Below are 22,745 nucleotides of genomic sequence, written 5' to 3'. Positions count from 1 at the left end.
TCAGTATTGGACTGCAGAAGCATCTGTCTAAACAAAGTAGCCCAGGTGTCCCAATTTCCAGCCACTTCCTTCATCCTCTTGGGGGATCTTAAGACATTCCCAGGTTAGAAGGGGTAGATAGTCCCCATGTTATGTTCTGTAGTCTTCACCCAGTCGGAAAAGCCTCCGTCGGGAGGTGTCCGAACCACCTCAGCTGCCTTTCTTTGAACGTAAAGGAGCAGTTCTACTCTGATCCTTCCTGCTGTTTGACTTTCTCACCCAGTCTTTGAATGTGAATTCACAGACCAGTGGAGGAAACTGTTTTCACCCACTTGTTTCCACGATCTTGTTGTTTTGGTCACTACCCACAGCTCATGCCCACTGGTGACGATAGGAACTTGTAGTGGATTGACTGGTAAACTGAGAGCTTCACTTTGTGGCTCACCTCTGTCACCAGGACAGACCAGTACAGTTCTAGTCCGCCTGTCGGTCTCTAGTTACTGCCTTCTTACTCTTGAACAAATCCTGGGGATGGTTGAACTCGGTCACTTGAATCTCTCTTTGATTTAGTAAAAGGTGAAGATTGTAATCCGTTTGCTTTCTGCTCTGTGTATGTGATGAAAAAATAATGTACATACACAACCCTAGCTCTGTAAATGAGAAAGTGGCTAAGAGCGATCTATTCAACACTATTCCAGCGTTTCCTGTTGTTCATGTTTGTGCTCCTGTCCAGTGGGAGACAGAGGGACGATAAATCTTAAACATCTAAATATTCTAAAGAAGAAAACACAGTACTGATCTAAGAAGAACCACAAAGGAAGAGGAAGAAGTCGGTGGTCATAGTGGTCTATTAATTATTTCCAAAGCTGTATACAGACAATATCAGGGCTTGAGCTTTTTTCATGCTCCATGCATGTAATTTATTTTTACACTTCAAGGCTATTTTTCCGTATTATACTCCCACAGCTACAATGAATCCATGTTGTGTCGTAAACGCTTCCATAAATGAAGATGACCTGCAGCTCCATACTGAATACTTCCTTTGTAGACACATGTGGAACACCCAAGCTGTTGCTGCTTTGCTCCTGTGTCACTAGTTCTACATCGTATGTGTTGAAAAAGACTAACCAGCTTAGAACTAATCAATCATTCTTTTAGTGAACCTGATCTACCCTTGTTTTTGTTTTTTTACCAAACCGATAAGTTTAACGTTAATGTAAGACAACTCCTCTTTTTTGAAAATGTACTTCAGATATCATTAATCCAAGGAGAAGTGAGTCCTTGTTGTTTAAGTGAAACATGAAATATGGAAGCAGATTTATCCTGCATTGTGTATCAGTCACACTCTCTCCTGTCAGCCTCTTGCAGCACTCAATCATTTTCTCTGACAGGTAGCATTTTTCATGTTGCTGTCTGAGCTCGTGTGATGGTCGTAATTCTTGGCTGTTTGGCAGATTTTTCTTTCATCATTTTGCATTTCTGCAGTAGAGAGGTTATGTTCCTGCTTCTTTAACTTGGTTAACGAAACACTGGTTAAATCTGTTTCTGTAACTCCTGACAAACCTGTCTATACTGACACTATGAACAACCCATTATCCACACTCTGTAGGACACTCTTTCCACCAGTAATCTGATATTCTGGACATGTAGTTTCCTACTCCTAAAATATAAAACAACCCTACTTTTCAGCCTTGAACTACAGAAAGCTGCCATCTTAGTCCAATTGGCTGCCAGCTGCTGCATTTCAGTTTTCAGGTGAACACAAACAGGAGCGCATGCTTTTAATCCTATTGAAGATCACACTTTAGAATTTTCTCTAATTCGCAGCAATACTGTGGTGCTGCTCAGGGCCATTAGCATTTATTTGCTGTCATGATTTTGTCCACCCGAGGAACAAAAATTCTCTTTCATTTTAGTGGTTTTTGTCTCCAGCAATGCCTGAGGTTAAAACAATTTACTCATTTTAGTTGCTGAATGCTCCACTTGGTTCACCAGCTTAGTGCTGCTTCAGCAAATGACTCTGATGGGAGTGGGATATTGAACTAATATTGTAAATGGCAAGACAAGGAGCTGAAAGAAGCAAAGATGCTCCACTGAGATGTGGGTAACCGCAAAGGCAAGTTACAACTCTCTGTGGATTCGTCACCATGAGTCATATCACATAAAATCCAGTTATTTTTCCCATGCTGATAGAAAAATGTTGATTTGTTCAGCTTTGATAAAGTTGAATTATCAATGTTAGATTGATAAAGGATGAGAATAAACTAAAGCTTCACGTTACAGAATTATTTAGAGGATTATTGAGTGGTCTTGTAGTTAATGAATGTGTAAATGTGCTACTTGAAGTAAATCCAATGACCTTCAGTTGCCTGGCCCTCCTCAGGCTTGTTGTTTTTGTCCTTTTGCTGAGTAATAAAAAGAAGTATTGGTTTCTTTCAGTGGAGGGGCACTCTGTGGTGAAGGAGGGGGGAGAGCCCCAGTCAGCTGACAAGCTAACTGACTAAATGAGCAGTGGTTGTAATATGACACTTGCTCCTGCCATGCTGCTTCTGTGGCTGGTAAACAAACGCCGCCCCCTGACCGGAAGCACCCCTACCCTTCCCTCCGTTTCTTTCCAGCTCAACCAGATTCAGCAGGCCCAGTTTGTAGTGAAAGCGTGGAGGTGGGGCAGAGGTTAGGAGGTGATCACGAGTCTGATGGTTTAAAATACCTGCATGACCCGGTCTGTTTATTGTGACAAATTTGACACACTCTCAACAAGGTTTTATTTTTAGATTATTAGTTGTTGACCTTCAATACATTTTGTTGTAATTTCTATTTTTTTAACATAATTTTTTTTTATACAAGAAGAAAATAAAACTTCGGTCACTTTTCTGCCTTATTGTGAGAAATTTGCTGCACAGAAAAACAACATTTGGTCCATTGTGTTGCTTATAGTACTTTTCCAGGATGCATGTCTGCTCTGTGGAGAGAAGAGTAGTTTACTTCGCAGCCCACTGGCCTCATTCTGTATAAAGACGGGGACAGTTTGTGCCTCTTATGTTGTGTCCCCAGCCTCTATGACTCACTCTCCTGGTCAGCACGCTTATTTGATCCTTTTGTTGTTTAGCCTCTGTGTTAACACACAAGGGAGGCAGGCCAGGATGATATTTATGCTTGAAGAAGATGTTAAGTTTCCCGTAAGTTTGGAATAGAATAAACAAGAAGATTAACTGTTTGCAGGAAGTGAGGAGAGGCTAGTTGCTTTTTTTTTTTCTTGGTGGAGAAGGAACACAATGTGCTGCAGGGATCCTGTTACAACCGTGTTTATCACTCTGCCGGCACCGATTGGTGGACAACACATAGGAAGGAATCCCGCCTGTCCGCCCCTCACCAATGAGGCCTCTCTGCTGTATTCTTAATGTGCGGGTCGCTTACTTAGTGTGTTGCCAAGTAATGTGCGTGTGTGCTTGCGTGCGCTCACAGTGTGAGTGTGAGTGTGCGAAGGAGCACGTGTGTGTTTGCACAGGCTCAATGGATCGTACTTCCAGGAAGAAAACCTGAGTTGCCGAGAATTCTGTGATCGCTCACAATAACAAATTCCTGAAAACGGCCTGTGACTGAAACCTACCAATGGCAGAGGATTTTTTGGGGAGTGAGGGGTTGCTGTTTGAGGAAGTGGGGCTGTTAAAAGGAGCGACAGAATGTGGCGGTGGTTGTTTATGTCAAGCTGGTTCCTCGACAAGTCTCTTCGCTCCCATCTTTTCTAGCTGTCAGTTTTCCTATCAGATTTCATACAACATTTTTTCAAGTTTAAACCTGCTGCCTTAAAAGTGAAAGTGTATATATATCACAGGCTCCAACAGCTGTATTCATATTTGAAGAAAGGTCAGATATTGATTTACTGATTTAGTCAGATATTTTTGTTTGTTGTAAACTCTTGATTCCCTTTAGATGACCCTTTTTTTTTTCTCAAAAATATATATATTATATAAACTGCCAGTCAAAAATTTGGACTCTCCTTCTCATTTAATGCTTTTTATTTATTTGTTTTATTTTCTACATTGTAGATTAATACTCAAAATTAACACTGTTTGGTTTTCAACATAATTCCATTTGTATTCTTTTATAGTTTGGATGTCTTCAGTATTAATCTACAATGTTTAGAGTAGTTAAATAAAAATCATTGGATGAGAAGATGTGTCCAAACTTTTGACTGGTAGTGTAAATATAAGAAAATATTTATTGTGTATTTGCTGAAAGATCCATCTTGACCTTTCTCTATGTTTCTTATTGTCAGTAAAAGACCAAAACAAACATATACAAGTCTTGTCTATATTCAGTGCCTGATAGGGGTTATCCCTTTGTACCAGAGACCTCCACTGTCACCAGAAACTATTAAAAACATCTGTGAATCACAACACTGCACTGGGTGACAGGTTCCTTCCTTACGATAAGCGTGGGCTCTGTAGTTTATTTTGGGACACTGACACATATGAAGCAATAAATACTCATTCCAGCATGAAATGAGCATTATTCAGCAGCTGGAAATAGTCCTCAAAGTGCTTGGTGATGTTGGAAAGTATTGAAAGACGGAAATGCATTGTTAGTTGGTCTTTCATGGGACTTGTTGCGAAATGGCAAACAATGCCGCCAGTATCATTTTTTGGTTGTTTATAGTGTGAACAGTTTCACCACTATTGATGTTAATCTCATTCACCAGATGTAGATCACAATTAGAAGTCTGCCACTGGCCACGCTTTTCTCACAGCTTTCTCCTGTCTGTGTGTTCCCATTTTAAAAATCCACTTCATTACAGGAAACAACAACTTCTATACAGCAATATACCACACTGAAAGTTTAAAGTTTTGTACACGATTTGGTTCGAGCAGGAAGGTAGTCCTGCTTGCTTTTTTTCTGTGAATTATTAATTTTTATGAAAGTGCAGGCCTCCATGCATGCAAAGCAATCATACCTTCACTTTTTTAAGGGAACACCACAGCTGCATCCTTCACTTTGCTCTGCCTAATACAAAGAAGCCGCAACATTTGTTCCCCAATATCATGATAATGAGGTGCAGCCACACCATTCTGTGAATAGTAAATGCTCTGCACTTGGATATTGCTGTTTTGCATTAGTCCATCCATCATCTATCCACGCTTAACCCTCATTAGGGCTGCGGGGGGCTGGAGTCTATCCCAGCTGACATGGGGTGAAAGCAGGAGACACCCTGGACAGGTCACCAGTCTGTCACAGGACTACATATACAAACAAACAATCACACTCACATTTACACCTATGGGTAATTTAGAGTAATCAATTAACTTTTTAATTCGTACTTTTTAACTTCGTTCCTATTTATATATTGACTTTGATTGATTTTATCTTGCACTAAATTTTAATTTTATTTCGGGTGTTCTTTTCTTTCTGTATTTTATCTTGTACTGTTTGTACTATGTTGGTACTGGAACTACAATTTCCCTGAGGAACTTTCCAAAGGGATCAATAAAGTTATATCTATCTAACTCATCACGTTTTTGGACCGTGGGAAGACGTCGGAGTACCCGGAGAAAGCCCCCGCTTACACAGGGAGAACATGCAAACTCCATGCAGAAAGATCCCGGGAAAGTCGGGACACGAACCAGGGATCTTCTAGCGACAAGGCGAAAGTGCTAACCACTAAGCTGTTGTGCTTTTTTGACTTTGTGATATTTCAGTTCTTTTTAAAATTCCCATACCCAGAGCAAAATCCCCTACAACTTTGCTTTAAGGACACTTGAGATCAAACTGCTCACCTTATGATCAGTAGACACTCTTAATATCTTCCCATAAGTGGGGACTCCTCTGGAATTTGAACCCAGGACCTCTCGCACCCTAAGTGAGAATATTTCTAAACCAACAAGCCAACCTGCTTTCAAGGAGCCTGGATATGGAACAGTATATCTCGATACAATGTCAAGGGCAATAAAAAATTAAAAAAAACATCTATTATTAGTGTACAAATCCCTAACTGACTCTTGCAGAAATGGTTAGCTTTTATGTAAACATTTGCATTCATGATTTTACAAACAATTAGCAGTTATCCATCAAGCTACAATACTGAACTGGTTTCTGTTCCTCCATTGTACGTCTTATCACTCTAAATTGGGTGTCCTTGGATTTCAGCTGTTAGTAAATCAAAGCAACAAATGTGTAAAGCTTTTGTAGTCTGAGCAATAAACTAGAAAGCCAAACTGACAGATTTATCAATGATGTCCCTGTTTGTCAGTGACCTGCTACTTACAGTTGTTTATAACGGGGTTCATGATGGAACAGTAGCTTAATACTCCAGCTGCAGTAAGTATTGTTTTTGTGTTTTGAAAGAATGTGAAAATGTTTGTCTTTCAGGAATTACAGTTTTCTGGAGGCATTTTCTTGTTTGACTTGACAAAGTGCCCAACATGTTACAAGGAGACTTGGTCCCTCCAGTGATGAATACCAACCACATGAAGGGTTCATTTACTTTGCTTTGAACTTTGAACTTCTGTGCTCATGTTTGCACCCTAATAAGCAGAAAAAAGAAACGTTCAGAGAGCATTATTTGTCTCAGTTTTGTGTGTCAAACGCAACTTGTGGCTTGAACAAAATGCTGTATATGTCTGATTTTGGATTGTGAATTAAACAAACAGCTGAGAATAATCTTGGTTAAAACGTTGGCTTACACCACCAGAAGTCATGTCGGGAATGTTATTTAGATATCTATTTCCAGGTCTTTCAAAACAAACAGAGACAGACCCCACGTTTAGCAACAGAAAACATTCATAGGCCCAATCAGGTGGTTGAAAGCAGTCTCAAAATTTTCCCCATGTCTGAGATGTGCACATGCATGCACATGCATGATGGACATGCTGACAGTCCTCCTCCCTCTTCCTTGATTTTTCTTCTTCCTCCTCCTCCTCTTCCCTGGCCGTTGCTTGTCTAACCAGGGGATATGAACTCCACTGTTTACTCTCAGGGCTGTGTCTGGGCTTGACTTACTGAGATACTGGAGCCTATAGCTGTTCAGGCTCTTGTGCAGGAATACTGACTCACAACTTTGTAGGCCAAAGGTCTTTTCTGTCCACAGCATCCTGTCAAACCAGCCACCGACATTAACACTTACAAATGTCAGAATGAAGCCTTAACTGTGTACTGTTACTTTCTTTTAAATAAAAATACTACAGGATCAGATTTTTCTGATTTTGTAAGCCAGTAATAAAGCGGTGTAAATGAAAATCTGATTATCATAACATAAACACCAGTACATGTAGTTTAACCACATGTATGTTGGTTACATATTGGTGAATTTATTTGCTTGTTCAAGTGCCTATTTAGAAGTTGTGTTTTGTGCACATTTAGACTGTAACTGTAACAAGCCAGTAGTTGCTGTTAAGTCTGCTCAGTTGCCATGTTTAAACTTTCCATTATTCTGAAAGCTTTCAGGACTTTTAACCATGTTTGTGTTATAGTTTACAGGGACAGCTTTTTGACATTGAAGGTCTTGATTTTTCCAAACGTTGCTCAGTGTACAAAATACCACTTTTCTTTCTTTATGTAATGTAATCAATTACAACTTTTAACTTTGGCAGCATATTTGGATGAAAATTCTTTAAATGTTTCTTCTTCTGAAAAATGCAGGTATGTAGGTACGGTGGGAGTAAATTTAAAGGCAATTCTCAGTCTAAACTTAAAGGTACCGTGTGGAATTTCTGACCACTGGTTTCGTTTTGTGGACATCAAAAATTGCTTTTAAGGAAATGCGTTCAACATACTAAATTCACGGCCTTGAGGATGCGCATCGTGTGTTTTGTGGAGAAACATTTTCTGCCAGCAGGCACTTCATCGAACGAGATGAATGCATATTAATATGCGCTCTCTTTGGTGCTTTGTTTTTCCAGGTTGTGTGTGCTTGTCCAGGACAGCTACGGGATGTTCAGCGTGGTCCAGCTCCACCTCCTGCCCTGCAAGGACGACCTCAGCCAGTACTGCCAGATGTGGCAGGGGAAGAACTGTGTGCTGAGAGGCATTAAGGTGGTGCAGCGGGTCACTCGAGAAAGGTGAAACCCACACGCTCCTCTGTACCCATCACACACAGCCAGGTTAGCTTTAAAGCTGAACATCAATTCATAGCCACTGACTAGAGTTCAACCTGTGTGAAATACAAATGTGTGATGTGGATTTCTGCTGCATGCAAAGTTATCCTCTCTCACTCCATAACCGTCTGAGACAATAGCCCAGGATAAATGCCTGTGGAGTATCCTCGGGGCCTTGTGCTATAGATCCTCTGAGCCTCATGCTAAATCAGGACACATGTTTTCTCTTTAGTACCACAGATGCAAATCTTCTGTGTCCCCCCCACAACATGTAACCTTAAATGCCCTTTTTAAACATTAGCACACGCGTTTACAATACAATGAGAGCTTAATGTTTGCACCTCCTATGAACCCGATAATGCTGTTCTGCCAGCAGTGCAACCGTGTTTACATGTAAAGTGATACTGAGGTGCATACTCTGTGTCCCTTGTGAGTTTCCATAGTCAAGAGCCCAGATTAGAAGCAGTTAGAAGAACTGACATGGGAACATTTAGAGACTGGCTGGGGGTATGTTTACATCCCTGGTATTTTCAATGCCACCGCAGCCTATAATTTCTCTAGAGGTTGTCTGTGGTCGGACTGTGATGGATGGGCTATCTTTCGTGTTTGCACATGGGCTGTCGTATTAGCTTGAGCAGAAAAACATGTGGGGTTGGTTGAGTTAAATCAGGCATTCTTTTTTTTCCCAGGTTCCTAGAAGTTCTCCACCTTTCACAGACATTGGTCATATCTTTAAGGAATAGGTTGACACTTTGAAAAACGTGCTTGTTTGCTCTCTTTTTGAGAGTTAGATGAGAAGATTGATACTGTCTGTCGGATAGCTCTAGCCAGCAGCTTGCTTAGCTTAGCATAAAGACTAGAAGCAAAAGAGAAAGCCTAACTATACAAAGTTCAGAACGAAACATAGCTTCTAGTACCACTGAGAGCTGGTTTATAGTCTCTCAGTTTGAAATGTAAAGTGAATAGATGTAGTTCAGACAAACCAGTTCGGGATTCACTTCAGACAGACTGTAAATCCAACCTTAACCACACTGACTAACCTCACTGGGACAGCAACGACACTTTACCAGCCAAGAACTAGTCCAGCATAAGCACTCTGTAATGCGGCAGTGTGTCACTTTATAGTTCACCTTTTTTTAATGGATTGAAGAAACACGCTATAACCTGCTAAACAGTAAGCTTTAGAGGTGCTTTCAGACAGATTCTCACCGTGTGATGGAGGCAAGCTGTTTTTTTTTTTGTTTTTTTTTACCATCTTCACTCTAAGCTCAGCTAACAGGCCATTGACTATAGGTTTATAATTTATTTATTCCAGTTATGTGCCTTTTTCTGAGATCCCAAATACACACGTGGACAAAATTGTTGGTACCCCTCAGTTAAAGAAGGAAAAACCCACAATTCTCACTGAAATCACTTGAAACTCACAAAAGTAACAATAAATAAAAATTTATTGAAAATTAAATAATCAAAAACAGCCATTACTTTTGAATTGTTGATTAACATAATTATTTAAAAAAACAAACTAATGAAACAGGCCTGGACAAAAATGATGGTACCTCTATAAAAGATTGAAAACTATTTGACCAGAGCGACATGATTAACTCAGGTGTGTCATTTAATTGACATCACAGGTGTTTCCAAACTCATAATCAGTCAGTCTGCCTATTTAAAGGGAGACAAGTAGTCACCCTGCTGTTTGGTGAAAAGGTGTGTACCACACTGAACATGGACAACAGAAAGCGAAGGAGAGAATTGTCCCAGGACATCCGAAAAAAAATTATAGACAAACATCTTAAAGGTAAAGGCTATAAGACCATCTCTAAACAACTTGAAGTTCCTGTGACAACAGTGGCTCATATTATTCAGAAGTTCAAGACCCACGGGACAGTAGCCAACCTCCCTGGACGTGGCCGCAAGAGGAAAATTGATGACAAATTGAAGAGACGGATCGTTGGAATTGTATCCAAAGAGCCCAGAGCAACCTCCAAAGAAATTAAAGGTGAACTCCAAGGCCAAGGTACATCAGTGTCAGATCGCACCATTCGTCGTTGTTTGAGCCAAAGTGGACTTCATGGGAGACGACCAAGGAGGACACCACTGCTGAAAAAAACTCATAAAAAAGCCAGACTGGAATTTGCAAAAATGCATGTTGACAAGCCACAAAGCTTCTGGGAGAATGTCCTTTGGACAGATGAGACCAAACTGGAGCTTTTTGGTAAGGCACATCAACTCTGTTCATAGACTCAAAAACCAAGCATACGAAGAAAAGAACACTGTCCCTACGGTGAAACATGGAGGAGGCTCAGTAATGTTTTGGGGCTGCTTTGCTGCATCTGGCACAGGGTGTCTTGAAAGTGTGCAAGGTACGATGAAATCTGAAGACTATCAAGGCATTCTGGAGAGAAATGTGCTGCCTAGTGTCAGAAAGCTTGGTCTCAGTCGCAGGTCATGGGTCTTCCAACGGGACAACGATCCAAAACACACAGCCAAAAACACTCAAGAATGGCTGAGAGAAAAGCGTTGGACTATTCTAAAGTGGCCTTCTATGAGCCCAGATCTGAATCCCATTGAACATATGTGGAAGGAGCTGAAACATGCCATTTGGAGAAGACACCCATCAAACCTGAGACAACTGGAGCTGTTTGCTCATGAGGAGTGGGCCAAAATACCTGTTGACAGCTGCAGAACGCTCATTGACAAATACAGAAATGGTTTAATTGCAGTGATTGCCTCAAAAGGTTGTGCAACAAAATATTAAGTTATGGGTACCATCATTTTTGTCCAGCCCTATTTCATTAGTTTGTTTTTTTAAATAATTATGTTAATCAACAATTCAAAAGTGATGGCTGATTTTGATTATTTAATTTTCAATAAATTTTTATTTATTGTTACTTTTGTGAGTTTCAAGTGATTTCAGTGAGAATTGTGGGTTTTTCCTTCTTTAACTGAGGGGTACCAACAATTTTGTCCACGTGTGTATGGTTGCCAAAGAGTCTGGGTTTGATTTATTTTTAAAATTTGGGCTCCAGTAATTTATTAATTTGCAGCAGTTCATTAGCAAAAAGACAATTAATCTGTACTGACCACAAATTGATTCGATATCATGTTGAATTTTAGCTAGTATAAAGGTATAGTTTTCGATATTTTGGAAAATATCAATTTTTCTTTAATGCAGAAAGTTGGATGAGAAGATTGTAGGGCAGAGCAGCAAATATTTAGACAAGAAAATCACTCAGAGCAGTACTCAGCCAAGGCTGTTTATTCCCCTATATGGCTTTGTCAGAAACGCAGCATTTGTTTATTAGTTACTGATCATCGGAAATCATGGCAAGACAGAATGTGGCCGTTTAATATCGATGTACCTACAAACAAAATGACGTTGAGCTGAGCACAGGCGTGTGTTATGCATGTGTACGTTATGTACAGATACCGTATCACCTTACCTAAATATGTAGCGGGCGGAGGTAACTGATAGGACTTGGAAACACCCCCACTATTTAATCAGTTGTTCCTTGTATCTTTTCCAATGGATAAGTCCGCAACGGTGGATAGGATCGCGATCATGTGATCGACAGCAGGCAGCTGATGTATTCATAGTTACAGTGACACTGTGCTGCTATCTCACAGTGATACAGAAATCTTTAACAAATCCATGGATCCACACTATAAGCTGCATCACTGCCAAAATCTAATCACTCGGTCCTTGTGTCATTTCTGACCTTCCCTGAAATTTTCATCCAAATGCGTTTGTCCATTTTTGAGTAATATGGCTAACGGACAAACAGGCCGACAAACCAACGTCGGTCGTTACAAATCTACGCTGTGTTCCTTGGTGGAGTAACAATGTGCTGATAGTCTGTTGAAAAAGAGTTATTGTTATACTGGGCCTCTGTGGTTTTTTTTGCCAGTAGCTGCTGTTGCCAAATGTATGTTTTAATTTAAACATTCACATGAGCTACTATTTTCCAAGCAAAATGAGTGCTGGTTTTTAGAATGTGTGATGTTACTGTCTGAGCGATGGAGAAAAGCAGCGTCATCATAGCAGCTGTACACTAGGCATTTAGCGAAGGGAAGTTTGTTAACTTGTATGGTTTTTACACCAGCGAACAATAGGCTCCTACTTGCAGCTTTCAAGTGCATTTTCATACTTGTTGGGACACTGTATTCCAGTTTCATATTGAATATTTGGCGCTCTGCCCTTGTCTTGTCATCATTTAGCTTAAGTGTTCCCACATGACTGAGGTCTGTGGCATTTTATCTTCCCATTAACTGCTGAGATGAACTGAAGTGAGTTCACTAGCCGCACAAAATGAAAGTATAAATAAAGGACAAGAATGTGAAGAAAAATATGTTTTTGTAAGCCAATATTTAGAAAAAACCTTTATAAAACAAATATCTGAAACAAAAATTACAAATACTTGTAATGAATATTTGACTAGTTAAATAGTTTGATCCAGCTCTTATGGACTGATTATCTCTCTCGTGTCTCTTCATGAAGCCTCTGAATGTTCTCTTTTAGAAAAATGACCCAAAAAACTGAGTCACCAGATTTTTAACATTCTTGACCAAATCTTAGCACTAAATTGAGATATTTTGTCAAAATCACTGTGTTCCCTTTGTCCTATTATAGAGATTTGCCAAAAATATATTGTTTGTTCTAATCAGATTTTATGAAAAACTAAAATTCTGCTTCAGGGCAACAGTGAAGCCATCAGTGAGTGAGCTGTGACCGACAGTTATGAGACAAATCCTCAGGGACTCCTGTGCTGAAGTGCAGAATGGAAACAACAACAAAAAATTCGTTAGTGAAATGTCTTAAGTATGTAAGTCTCTTTTTCTGTCACTTGGAAAATTATGTACATATTTATTAATTTTTTATTACATTTTTGTAAAATATATATTTAAAGAGATTAAACTTTAGATTGTTATTATTTTTATGATTCATGATTGTAGCTTTTCTTTACCCTACACAGAATACTTTTCCGAGTTCTCTCCTTCTAGCCGTGGTTGTGCTGCAGAACTTCATATTGCAGTGAGAAAAGAGCCCACAGTGAGTCAAAATGTGACAATCAAGTGCATAAAATGCAGAAACGGCTTGAATTTCATAGGGTTAAATATCAAGCTACAGCTAGTTAGCTTAAAATAAAGGAAAGTGGGTGTGTAAACAGTCGGTTTTGTCCAAAGTCCACCGAACAGCATCCAAACCCCAACGGTGTGCTGTTTTGTTTGTTTGTTTTACAACAATGTATACTTGGTATATAAATGAGCTTCAGAGCTGTTTTTGTTTTGTTTGTTTTTTTTACTTTTACCTTGACACGGAGCCAGTCAGTTCCCTAAACTGCCTGAATGTTTAACAGGCAGGTGTTTGTGTCAATCTTTAGATCTCTCTCCCAGCATGACAGTAAATGGGAGCAATTTCCCAAATGTCGAAATGCTCCGTTACAATGTAGGCTTTGTGAAATGATCAGCCTGGCACCTGTCTGAGTAATGTCCCTTGGATTAGCTAAATGGGAAGGACTGATGCTTGCAGGAAATACGTTGCATATTTTTGGACGTGTGCCAACTAAATCTAAAATTCAAAATTACAGTTTGAAGGATTAAACTGCACTTCACACCACTTAACAAAAACATTAGGATGTGAAGATCGCCAGGCAGAAACTAACACAGAGCAGTAGGAGAGAAATACTTCAACGTTTGACAAACAAGCATTCAAACTCTGCATCACAGTCTCAGCTTGTTGAATGAGCCCTGTTAGCTTGTCGTTACTCATCCTTCAGCAGCCCTCACTGGACTTGACTGGGCTGCAGAACCAGTTCCACACAAAGAAACTCTGTGATTAGAGGCTGACTAACAGGTTGTCACCCACTGGCTGATATGGCAGCACCCACATGTATGAATAAGTAACACTGGACCTGAGCAAAACACCTTAGACAATGAGACAAAGAATTGAGAGGTTGACATGTCCTGTTGGAGTCGTATGCTTATTCCCCTTTTAATTTTTAGCCTGTACTTCCAAAATCAGTTTGACGTCAATGAAAGATCATAAAAGCTCATCAACTGTCATTACTGCGATTAAGAACATGGTGAGAGCAGACAGACGCTGCTGATCAGGCATTAAAGCTGCGGACGTTTAGAATCACCTGTAATTGGTTCTCTAAACCCTGTTTTTTTTGCACCACAATACTAATGTAATTTGCATAGGGTGCGATCTGCTTTCCCACCCTTTAGTTTGTGCTTGTAAAAACTGTTTCTGTGTGTCTGTGCTCTGCCAGCCCAAGCACGCTCACTGTTAATTCTAGGTGACGTAAAAACAAGCTCTGTCCTAACAGATTCATGTTTCAGTGGAAGTGAAACTGGCTGTGAAAGCTTTCAATCTCCTCACTGAAGTCTCTTGTTCAGTAGTTTCTCCTCCTTCCCCCCTCTGCAGTGGCCCCATCCTAACTCTCTCTGTTTTTTTCCCTTTTTTGTGTCTTACTCTCAGGAGCTCCAGGCTTTTCAGCTTGATAGACAGTCTGTGGCCCCCAGCGACGCCTCTTAAAGATCATGGAAGCACACTTAGTATGCCCAGTGTAAGTTCTCACAATAGTAAAAGGAAAAAAAGGCTTCTTCCTTAGCTGAAGCTATGTAGCAGGACATGGAGCCGCAGCTAACCAACTTTCTTGATTAGTTGATCAGTCTTCTTGGCTAATAAAATGTCTTTGTGCAAAATGCAGTCAGAATTTCCAGCATTAATCACAATTTCACACAGCAAAATGTTAGAATTTCAAACATTTATTGATTCTGGTGTCTAAATTGTGAGGTTTTATGCCTTTTTGTGTTTGACGTCATTGCAAACTGATTATCTTTGGGTTTATGCTGGTCGGCGAAACAAAGCCAGTATTCTGAAGATGTTCGCTTTGACTTTTAGAAATTCTGCCAGATATTTTTATTGCTGTTCTCCGATTAGTTATCGATCAAACAATAAATCGAGGAGCTAATCCACTCCTACAGCCTTGATCAAAACATGAATGTTATCAGTTTGTAGTGTTGTAAAACACAGAAAAGCAGAAAGCCATCACAGCCGAAAAACAGAGGCTGGAGATGGTTCAGCATTCTTTCCCCCCGAAATCATTTTAACAGTCAATCCATCCTCAAAGTCAGCGCTGATTAAAGACAAATCCAGTCAGCGGGAATGGAGGAGCATTCATTTGAAAGGGGAATATTGTTTTAGCCTGATAGACAAACGGAATTGCCATTTTGTTTCACTCCATTCAGTTGTGTCTTCCTACTAACGGATTCCTAGATTTAAGGGCTGTTTAATTGACAGTCACAACAACTGACATATTCATGCTGCTGATGTTATTTTCAGCCAACATGGCAGCTGTGATAGTTGCTGCTAGGAGAAGTTAATGTTTCTCAGGAAAATCAAAGACATCTCAGAGTCTGAGTTGCTTATTTCTATAAATCAATGTCAACTTTTAGCTGTTTGTAGAAAAGTCTAGTAAGATAGCATGTCCTCTTTTAATCACTCTACTAAGTCCTGTTTGGAGTATTTCTCCTCTTGACAGAAATAGCCATTTAGGAGCCCAACACCAGAGCTGCTTGAATCACTAATCAAATCAGAAATGTGGATGGTGACTCAGAAGGTTGGAACCAGGCTAGCATCGTTTCAGTCTGCAGTTGCCCTACGCTGCTATAATGCCCCCATCAAATTTAGGGCCAAACTTTCTAGGTGCTTGAACCTGAAAGCAGAAAATGTGGCTGCCAGTGCACTTATAAAATATTACATTATAATATTATAAATAGCCAGACTGTTGCTGTAGCAGATAAAATTTTGAAGTAAGCTCAAAAAGCAAAATAACTAACCCTAGTTGATACAAAAGAAGCCCGTAGATCATCATGTTCCTTGTGTTCAGTTAACCCTCCTGTTGTCCTCATTTACGGGCACCAAAAATGTTGTTTCCTTGTCTGGAAAGAAATCCAAAAATTCAGTTTAAAAATTCAATAAAATTCTGAAAATGTAGAAAACCTTCAGGAAGAAAATTCCAAGAATTTCTTAAGTTTCCCTTAAAAGTGTTATTTAAAAAATAATAAAAATTGGCAAGAAAATTCTTGTAAATATTTTCAAAAAAATGAGTAAAAATACAATTCCAAAAATAAAAAAATATCTAAAGTGATTACATGTATGTCACTAAAATTTCTAATATTTTCTTTAAGAACCTTCACATAAAAATCAACCAAAATCCAGTGAAATTTGCTGGATTTTGGTTTAATTTTTTTGTGAATGTTCTTTAGAGACATTTTTGACATTTCTTTTTTCCACCAAAAATGTTCAAACATTTCCCCAAAATGTTGAAAATGTGGACATCAGAAGTTTCACTGTGAAAATATACTATTTTCCAACATTTTCATTCTCTAAAACGGGTCCCTTTTGACCCACAGGACGCCACGAGGGTTAAAAATAACTCAAACTTGCTGAGCAAGATTGCTGTGTAATTTCCTGTGTATTGCCTTTTTGCATGACTGGACCATTGCTGAAGTATAAACTACTTATTATACAAGGCTGAATAATTAACTGACCCTCAGAAGTCCACACAGTGCAACCTATCAAAGCATGTGCAAACAGATAAAAACCCAAGTAAATGTAGAAAACGTCTGTAATTTGACAAGAATTGAGAAAAAAAATGCTGCAAAATATGAGCACATTCAGTAATTTGATGACCCGTACTGAGCCTAACATACAGAGCTCAGAAGTATCTTGTGTCTGCAGGAAAGCAGAGCAACAGGCCCCGCTCCCAGTTTCTGCTACCTGCTGTCGGGTCAGCAGAGCTCAGTTGAGCCCACCGAGGGCCAGACTGACTCCCTGCTCTACCGTCACCCCTCAACACGAACCTTACAAGACATACTGCAGGTGAACAGCTTCTCACACAGGAATTAGCTTCAGACTGAGATAACTATCTTCAGCAAGTTGATTTTCAACTCTTTTCTTTTTCAGAGTGAGACGAAAACCTGCCGCTGCAGTTTCATTGCCACAGTTTTATACAAGAGAATGCAGGTAATTTCAGTCTCAAAATGACTGATTTCTTTTACTTTAAGTGCAGAGTAAACATTGTGCCTTCTGAAGCGCCTCGCTCGTCCTGTTGAGATCATTTAAACTAACAAACTGATAAGACTGAGCTCTGACGTAGAGAGCAGCGTTCATATCGCTCTGTGTATGACAATCTGTGTGAGGCCCTGGTGTTCTTCATCATCGATTGGTGAGACCTTTAAACTTTGACCGAGATGAGATAGCAGCTCAGATCAAAGTGGTGGACTTTGCCACGCGCTCACACCACTAAAACACAGATATACTTTTTCATATTGAAGCCCTAGAGACCCAGCATTGTGTGGTTTGTGAAATGAATCATCTCATCGAGGCTTTTTTCAAATTATTTTCAGACAGAGATGATCATTTCCACTCTATTTCTGCTTTGTAAGCTTTTGCTGGTTGATGTTTCCTTTAAATGGCGTCTTTCTAGGTCATTCTGTTTCTAAGTAACTCTGTCTGTGCTCTTTTCTGTCTTTGTCTACCGTTATGTTTGAACATCAGAACACTGATGTAGGCCAGGGTGAGGTTTGGTTGGTGCTGACAGACCCCAGTCTTCAGGAGGAGCAGCCCGAGAGGCCATGCAGGCGAACAGTGGCTCTGTGTGTGAACGCTTCCTGTGTGCTCACTTCCTCCGTTCTCAAAGCACTGAATTCCCCCGCTGTCTGTCGCATGTCATTCAGAGATGCCATCAAAGAACACGGTGAAGCTTTATGGTGCCCATTCAAGCGTTACCACGTGTTTATTTTACAGGACTGTGTGCAAAAGTCACCCCGACATGTGAGGGAAGAAAATTCTAGTATTACCAGCCTGATATACTTTAAGTGCATCAGTAAAAGTAGTGGTTGCGCATTAATATGTACCCTGTGACTTTTATTTTATTGTAAATGACGTCACAAATGAGGGGTAGATCTTAATTTTCATGCACAATGATGTTCTTTTTTTTCTAAATGGCAAGAAAAATTCTTGCACACCATGTTTCATGTTGACAGATGCACAGAATCAAAAGTTCCCAACTAGAATAAAAGCAAAGCCAGTCACACACTGTCGGTCACTTGAGGTCATTTCACTAACACAATGTTCAGCTCCTCAAACAAATCTGTCTCATCTGTGTGAACTTTGACTGATGAAGGTCTGACAACTGAAACATGGTTATTAAAGTGAGCTCAAGTGCAAGGCAGTGTGCAAGATTTGTTTAATATTTATAAGTTTTCCTTATTTGTTGACTTTTTGTTTAAAATACTCTATATTTGAACAGTTGTTGCATTTTAAGTATGTGAAAGTTCAGAGGGAAAGTGTCTGTTTGATAAAACGGATAAAAAGCTCCTCGGTATCTGAAGCTTCAACTAGAAAAATAAAGTGCGAATGCCCCCAAATTGTACTTAAAGTTACAACTTAAAGTTAAATTCCTCATTGTTGTGGCTCCATCAGTCATTCCAACTTCCCTGCAGTTGTTTTTGTATCATGTGAGGTTGATATTCTGCAAACTCAGCAGCTAATGTGCTAAATGAACAGCTGTCCACAGCCTCCTGCGTGTAAACAAACCAGTGCAAAAATGAAGATGCTGTGATTAGGTCACTGGTAAATTGTCCTGGATGGAAATAAATAAAGATGTTAGTAAAATTCCATTTCCAAACAGCAGTTTTTTGTTTGGCTTTGGGAAAGCTGCAGGGAACTTGTGCTAGTTCTCAGATATACAAGAGGTTTTTCTTGTTTCCCTGAATTTGTACAAAGGTGGAGAGTGCAAAGTTAGCATGGCCCGTAGAGCCACAGCAGCCACAACAATAGAAAAGACACCAAAGTGAAACAAACCAAAATTGTCTTGTAAGCACTACACACTAAGGAAATGGTTTACTTTCCGTCACTGGTTACTTGGTAGAGTTGCATAAATGACAGCTAATAAAGTGAGGTATAAACTAGTGATTTAAAGTCTTTTCATCTTGTGGGCTTTTCCAAAAATGCATTTCAGATGTCTGAGGTGTTAGCATTTATAAACACAATAGTGTGTGTTTGCAGGTTTTGGAGAGAACTACTACTAGTCATATTTAATTTTTTTTTGTTGTCTTTTGTCAAGTGGTGTCATTGTTGTGCTACTAAAGGAAATGACTGTTTGTTCCACCGCTGCATCTTATCAAGGCTGCTGTTTGGGGATGAGCACTCGTGTATCTTTCCTTCATAATAACATTTCAAATTCAACATCTACCTGCATAGGTGTCCTCCTGTGTGTGGAACAGTCCATTGTTGAGGTTTGTCCTGATGAGCCTGAGGCCGGTCTCGAGTGCCCAACCAAGCCAGAGTTGCTGCCGGAGCCTCAGGCGACGCCCCTGCCCCAGCTTGTGCGACTGGATCCCCTGAGGGCAGAGACCACACCCAACTCCCTGTGCACTGTCACAGGTCGGTTTCTGCCTTTCACTCAGTGCTGTGGTTTTCCTCGTAGTTCGCCTCATCTGAAGCAATTTCTGCAGAACATGACCAATGTGTCCTCTCCTCGGGGAAAGAAAACCGCTTGTTTTTATATATATATAAGTTTAAAGCAAACCAGAGGCTTTGATGTGGCTTTAAGGCATTACATTCTGCTGTTTGTTATTCAGTGTCCTCGGGCTGCCATTGTTTGGGACTTTATGAAATAGAAACACTTGAAATGTTGTTGGATTCATGTGAATTCCCATGTCATTTTTCAGTCAAATTAACATGCCTGCTCCCCATGAGGCTTTAAATTTCAGTGGAGGGTGGAATAACATTGTGACAATGAGTTACAGTTAGTGGGCACATTGTTATATTACCCTCAGTCATTTTTTCTTGCTTACAAGCAGTGTTGTTTCTTGACATTTTAAGGCCTTTTAATGGTTGCTAACATCAGCGATGTTTTCCAACAGCTGTCACAACTCAAAGATGAATGAACTTTACTGCTTTCAGTCTTGATTAAAATATAAATAAACTCATTTGCTCATGTGTCAGTTTAAAGTCCTTACTGAGAATCTTTCTTCAAGTCTTTTGAATTATGCAAATGTGGTGTAGAAAAGAACACCATAAAGCAGATAATAATCTGCATCTGCTGCCTTGATGTCACAGTTGAGGGCAAAGATCAGACTGTGAGCCCTCTTGGTTCTGGCCTCTGTGGCTGTACATGTTTGGTCAGGTGGCTGAATAATAACAAAACAAAATTATTGTCTTTTGCACTCAAGCACGAGTCGTACCTTCTGGAAATTACCAGTGGAAACGGACGTAAAACGGAAAGTACAAGAAGTCATCAGGTTTAAATTCAGTATCTTTTTTTGAGGGAGCCGTGTTTGTGGGACAGCAACTGGTTGTCAAGGGAGATGGTGTTAAGCTGGGAGTGCGTCTTTGCTGCATTTATCGCTACAATCTCAGATAAATATGAAAGGGATGTGTTTATCTCTTACACCCCGTCACCAACACACACACTTTGAAACCTATGCGTAGATCATTTATCAGTGTTCTTTCTTGCTAAGAGGTTGAAAATAACAAGAACTGTAAATAAAATGAATAGTAAAAAATAAGCTGTGCATTAACTAAAGCCTTGTAGAAGAGTGGAATGTGCATGAATGTTTCTGAAAGGGGATTTTAAATGTCAGTACTGTTTTTAATCGTTTCATTTGTGCGTGCAGGGGTTATAGTTGGTGTGGATGAGAACACGGCGTTTTCTTGGCCTGCCTGCAATCACTGTGGAAGTGACAACCTCGAGATGTCGACTGAAGGACTGTAAGTTGTTCTAATTTCTGAAAATAGCTTTATGTTTCTCGTCCACCCGAATCATAATGTTATTGTCTTTTCACAGTCAAAACTTCCACTGTGCTTCTTGTAAGACGGTGGTGGACAAGCCAGACACAAAGATCCAGCTGGAGGTGTTCCTCAGTTCTTCTTCGTTAACTAACTGCACCATAAAGGTTAAGGTGAGAACGACGTTTACAGGTGATGTAAGCTGCAAGCTTCAAAAATCTAAAGGTTTTGGGCTCATTAAGTTTTACTAGAGGAATAGTTTAACATTTTGGGAATATTCTTTTTTTAGATGAGAAGATGAATAGCACTCACCAGAGCCATCAGCCAAAGTCAGGTTAGGGGTAGCCTGACTGTAACTGAATCCACCTACCAGCTCAATAATTAACACATTATATCAGTCTGCTTAGTCCATACAACCCTGAAATGTGAAAATGACTCAGTGTTTTACCTGGTTTATGTGTCAGACTGTTTCTCGGCCAGGACCAATAACTTCCTGGACTCTTTGCTGGCTGTCTGCCAAATGATCTGAACCCATTGTATCTGCATCTACAGTCCTCCAGTTCAGTTCCTTCTGAAAAAAGAGATGAAATATCTTGAATATTTGTAAGACTGTAACTATATTAACTTTTTGTATATGGTTACTTGAAGCTACTGATAGCACTGCACTTCTAGATTATAATGTTACACATTAAGTCAGAGATATGTGTACATTTATCGCAGCGTTGATTTCAAAAAACATTTTTTTAAATTGGGTGTTCCTTCTGTCAGCTTGCTGTCAGTTAATTTGTTGTATTTGTAGCAAGCACTGTTAGCCAGGAAGCACATGAATGTTGATGTGGACTTTTTCAGCAGTTTTAGTTTCAATAGTTTCAACTATTTTCAACAGCATAAGCATGAACAGGTGTTAAATTGTCTAAAATTTAATGTGGAATTGTTCCAGCAAAGAAACAAACTGATGCATGACACAAATCTATCAAGTTGTCATTTGATTAAACAAGCAAATATATAGTGTCAGTTGGTGAATTTAAAAGACTGACTGCAAATTCTGTTACTATGAATAGAGCTGGGTTGCTGTCTCCATCCATTTTCCGCTGTAAGGCTAAGCTAACCGTCTCCTGGGCAAGAACCTCACACTTGCACATCCTAAAATGTTGCTTTCAGTAGAAAAGAAGCAAGTTAGCGAGAATAGCGTGTGTTACTTCTGAGTTAATGTCCTCAAACTTATCGACATTTGTCCTGATAAAGGATCAGTGAGTGAGACGTTAAATCTATAGTGGGACTCGTAAAGATAAAATTCAAGTTGTGCACATTAAAAAGTTAAAAAAATACCACATGGACATCTGCATGAGAGAATTTTATTACAGAGAACCTGGTGTGGCTTTGTAATCAGAAATCGAAGTGAGCCAAACTGATACTCTTATCAGAGTTCTCCTTATCAGCCAGCTGATGATTTAACCCCTTTGAGCCTTTATCCTCCAGAGAGCACAGTGTTTTAATCCAGCATTTGGGTTCAATTTACAACTCTAAGGCGATAATTAAAAAGACATTACTGGCTCTTTTTATCTCCCCCAACAGCTGCAGCAGAAGACCATCGTGTCCGTCCTGAACACCACGGCACTGGAGAGCAACGAGGTAGGTTTACTGTACAAACTGTTACATAACAGCGGGCTCAGCTGCACAGTGCATTGATCTTTTGTCAATATGTCCTTAAAGCACAGTCATCTGTTCTTGTCTGAGTGATAAAGTCTGCTCTGTGTCGAACAAAAACCCATGCCGGTCATTGATACAGTTGGAGGAATCTGCTGCCAGAATACTGACGTAATCTTCCAGCCCCTCCTGTAATCGCCAGTTGTGTTTTTCATTAGTTTGCA

General features: G+C 39.8%; 1 protein-coding gene across 2 annotated transcripts in view; it reads left to right on the top strand.

Annotated features, from left to right (window-relative positions):
* The window catches only part of spidr (scaffold protein involved in DNA repair), a 41,214-nt gene that overhangs the window by 17,599 nt on the left and 870 nt on the right, over positions 1 to 22,745 (top strand). For both annotated transcript variants that reach the window (XM_051953300.1, XM_022204478.2), the window contains exons 11-19: positions 7,875 to 8,033; positions 14,551 to 14,638; positions 16,819 to 16,959; positions 17,044 to 17,103; positions 17,638 to 17,836; positions 19,345 to 19,527; positions 20,763 to 20,856; positions 20,933 to 21,047; positions 22,450 to 22,506. In XM_051953300.1, the coding sequence (XP_051809260.1) occupies positions 7,875 to 8,033; positions 14,551 to 14,638; positions 16,819 to 16,959; positions 17,044 to 17,103; positions 17,638 to 17,836; positions 19,345 to 19,527; positions 20,763 to 20,856; positions 20,933 to 21,047; positions 22,450 to 22,506 (1,096 nt within the window). The remainder of the gene's footprint in view (positions 1 to 7,874; positions 8,034 to 14,550; positions 14,639 to 16,818; positions 16,960 to 17,043; positions 17,104 to 17,637; positions 17,837 to 19,344; positions 19,528 to 20,762; positions 20,857 to 20,932; positions 21,048 to 22,449; positions 22,507 to 22,745) is intronic.

The sequence above is a fragment of the Acanthochromis polyacanthus genome, chromosome 9 (genome assembly GCF_021347895.1).
Source record: "Acanthochromis polyacanthus isolate Apoly-LR-REF ecotype Palm Island chromosome 9, KAUST_Apoly_ChrSc, whole genome shotgun sequence".
NCBI classification, from domain to species: Eukaryota; Metazoa; Chordata; class Actinopteri; family Pomacentridae; genus Acanthochromis; species Acanthochromis polyacanthus.
The sequence above is the reverse complement of the archived record's forward strand: the minus strand, read 5'-3'. Positions and strand labels throughout refer to the sequence as shown.